Source organism: Ailuropoda melanoleuca, unplaced genomic scaffold (genome assembly GCF_002007445.2).
Source record: "Ailuropoda melanoleuca isolate Jingjing unplaced genomic scaffold, ASM200744v2 unplaced-scaffold68387, whole genome shotgun sequence".
Taxonomy (NCBI): Eukaryota; Metazoa; Chordata; class Mammalia; order Carnivora; family Ursidae; genus Ailuropoda; species Ailuropoda melanoleuca.
Genome location: NW_023243155.1, coordinates 1 through 1526, shown reverse-complemented (window position 1 = coordinate 1526; position 1526 = coordinate 1). Strand labels below are relative to the sequence as shown.

The following is a 1526-nucleotide window of genomic DNA, read 5'->3' as shown; positions in this document are numbered from 1 at the left end:
GGTAACTATATGCAGGTGACTTGCCAACTGTTCTTAAATCATCTTAAGTTTCCAGGTGATCAGACGGCGGGACCAGTTGGGTATTTTCAGAAGCGGGCCGTGAAACATTTCTAGGATTCTAAATCCACCCACTACAACCTCCCCCAGACACAAGTCTTTGACCTCTCAGCCGCATCCACCTCAATCGAGTCCCCAGCGAGGGCAGAGTATCCAAGAAGAGAATGAGGTGCACGCGTGAAGGGGGTTGGCATTGGGGGAAACAAACGGAACAAGCGAGACACACAGATGTGTACAGCGCCAGGTGTAGCCACTCATGGAAGCTGTGTTGAGTAGAGTACTTCTTAATAGGCATGGTTGGAGACGAAGAGGGATTCTCCAGCAGCTGCTCCAGCCTGGGCACTAGGAACATACTTGCCCTGGCAAGCCAAGCTGTTGGCCAGCGCGCGCTTGATGTACTCCTCCTGTGCATTCTTGACGTTCTCCTTCTTGCCACCCCATGCCTTTAGACAAGAAGCCTGCAGGGCGCGACCGTAAGAGAAAGTGACTGGCCAAGGTCGGTGCAGTGGGCACTTGTTGATGGCATTCAGATGAATGGTGGCTTCCTCCTCACTCTGCCCACCGGACAGGAAGGTGATGCCAGCGACAGCAGGGGGAACGGTACGGCGCAGAGCAGTGACAGTTGCCATTGCTACCTCCTCAGGAGAGAACTTCTTGGTGCAGGCATGCCCTGGGGTCACCATGTTGGGCTTCAACAGAGTACCCTCGAGATACACATGGTGATCACTCAAGGCCTTGTAGACAGCAGCCAGGACCTTCTCAGTGACGTACTGGCAGCGTTTAAGGTCATGGTCTCCATCAGGCAACACCTCAGGCTCCACAATGGGAACGATGCAATGCTGTTGGCAGATGCTGGCGTAACGGGCCAGGACGTTGGCATTCTCAATGATGGCCAGATTGGAGGGGGTATGCTCAGAGATCTTCAGAACACAACGCCACTTGGCAAAGTCGGCACCATCTTTCTTGTACTGAGCGCAGCGTTCAGCGAGCCCATCCAAACCTTGAGTTGTGGTCTCTCCGTTGGTTCCAGCCAGTGGGACAACACCTTTGTCAACCTTGATTCCAACCACAGCCCCCTTGTCCTTGATGACCTGAACGAAGGTGCGCTTGTCATCGGCATGGTGGTAGAGGGTTTCATGAAAGAGGATGACGCCACCGATGCAGGGGTTGACTCGGTCATCAGCGGTGAAGAGGAGCTGGCGGTAGAAGCGGCGGTTCTCTTCTGTATTCTCCACATTGATTGAGCTCAAACGCTTAGCGATACTGCCTGTGGACTCATCAGCTGCAAGGATGCCCTTGCCTTTGGCCACGATCTTCTGTGCGTTATCGGAGAGCTCCTTCTTCTGCTCCGGGGTCAGGGCGGGGAACTGGTGAGGCATCTTGAGTAATTTCTGTGTGTGGCCGGAGCTGCTGGAAGACTCTGGTGCTCGTATGGTGGCTTCAGCCCTGAGTCTTCCAGCAGCTCCGGC

The 1526-nt window shown here is 54.5% G+C and overlaps 1 protein-coding gene across 1 annotated transcript; it reads right to left on the bottom strand.

Annotated features, from left to right (window-relative positions):
* Positions 1-341: 341 nt before the first annotated feature.
* Positions 342-1436, bottom strand: LOC117800337 (fructose-bisphosphate aldolase A-like). Its single transcript, XM_034652872.1, has one exon. It carries the CDS (start codon positions 1434-1436, stop codon positions 342-344), a length of 1095 nt encoding a protein of 364 aa, XP_034508763.1.
* Between the last annotated feature and the right edge of the window lie 90 nt (positions 1437-1526).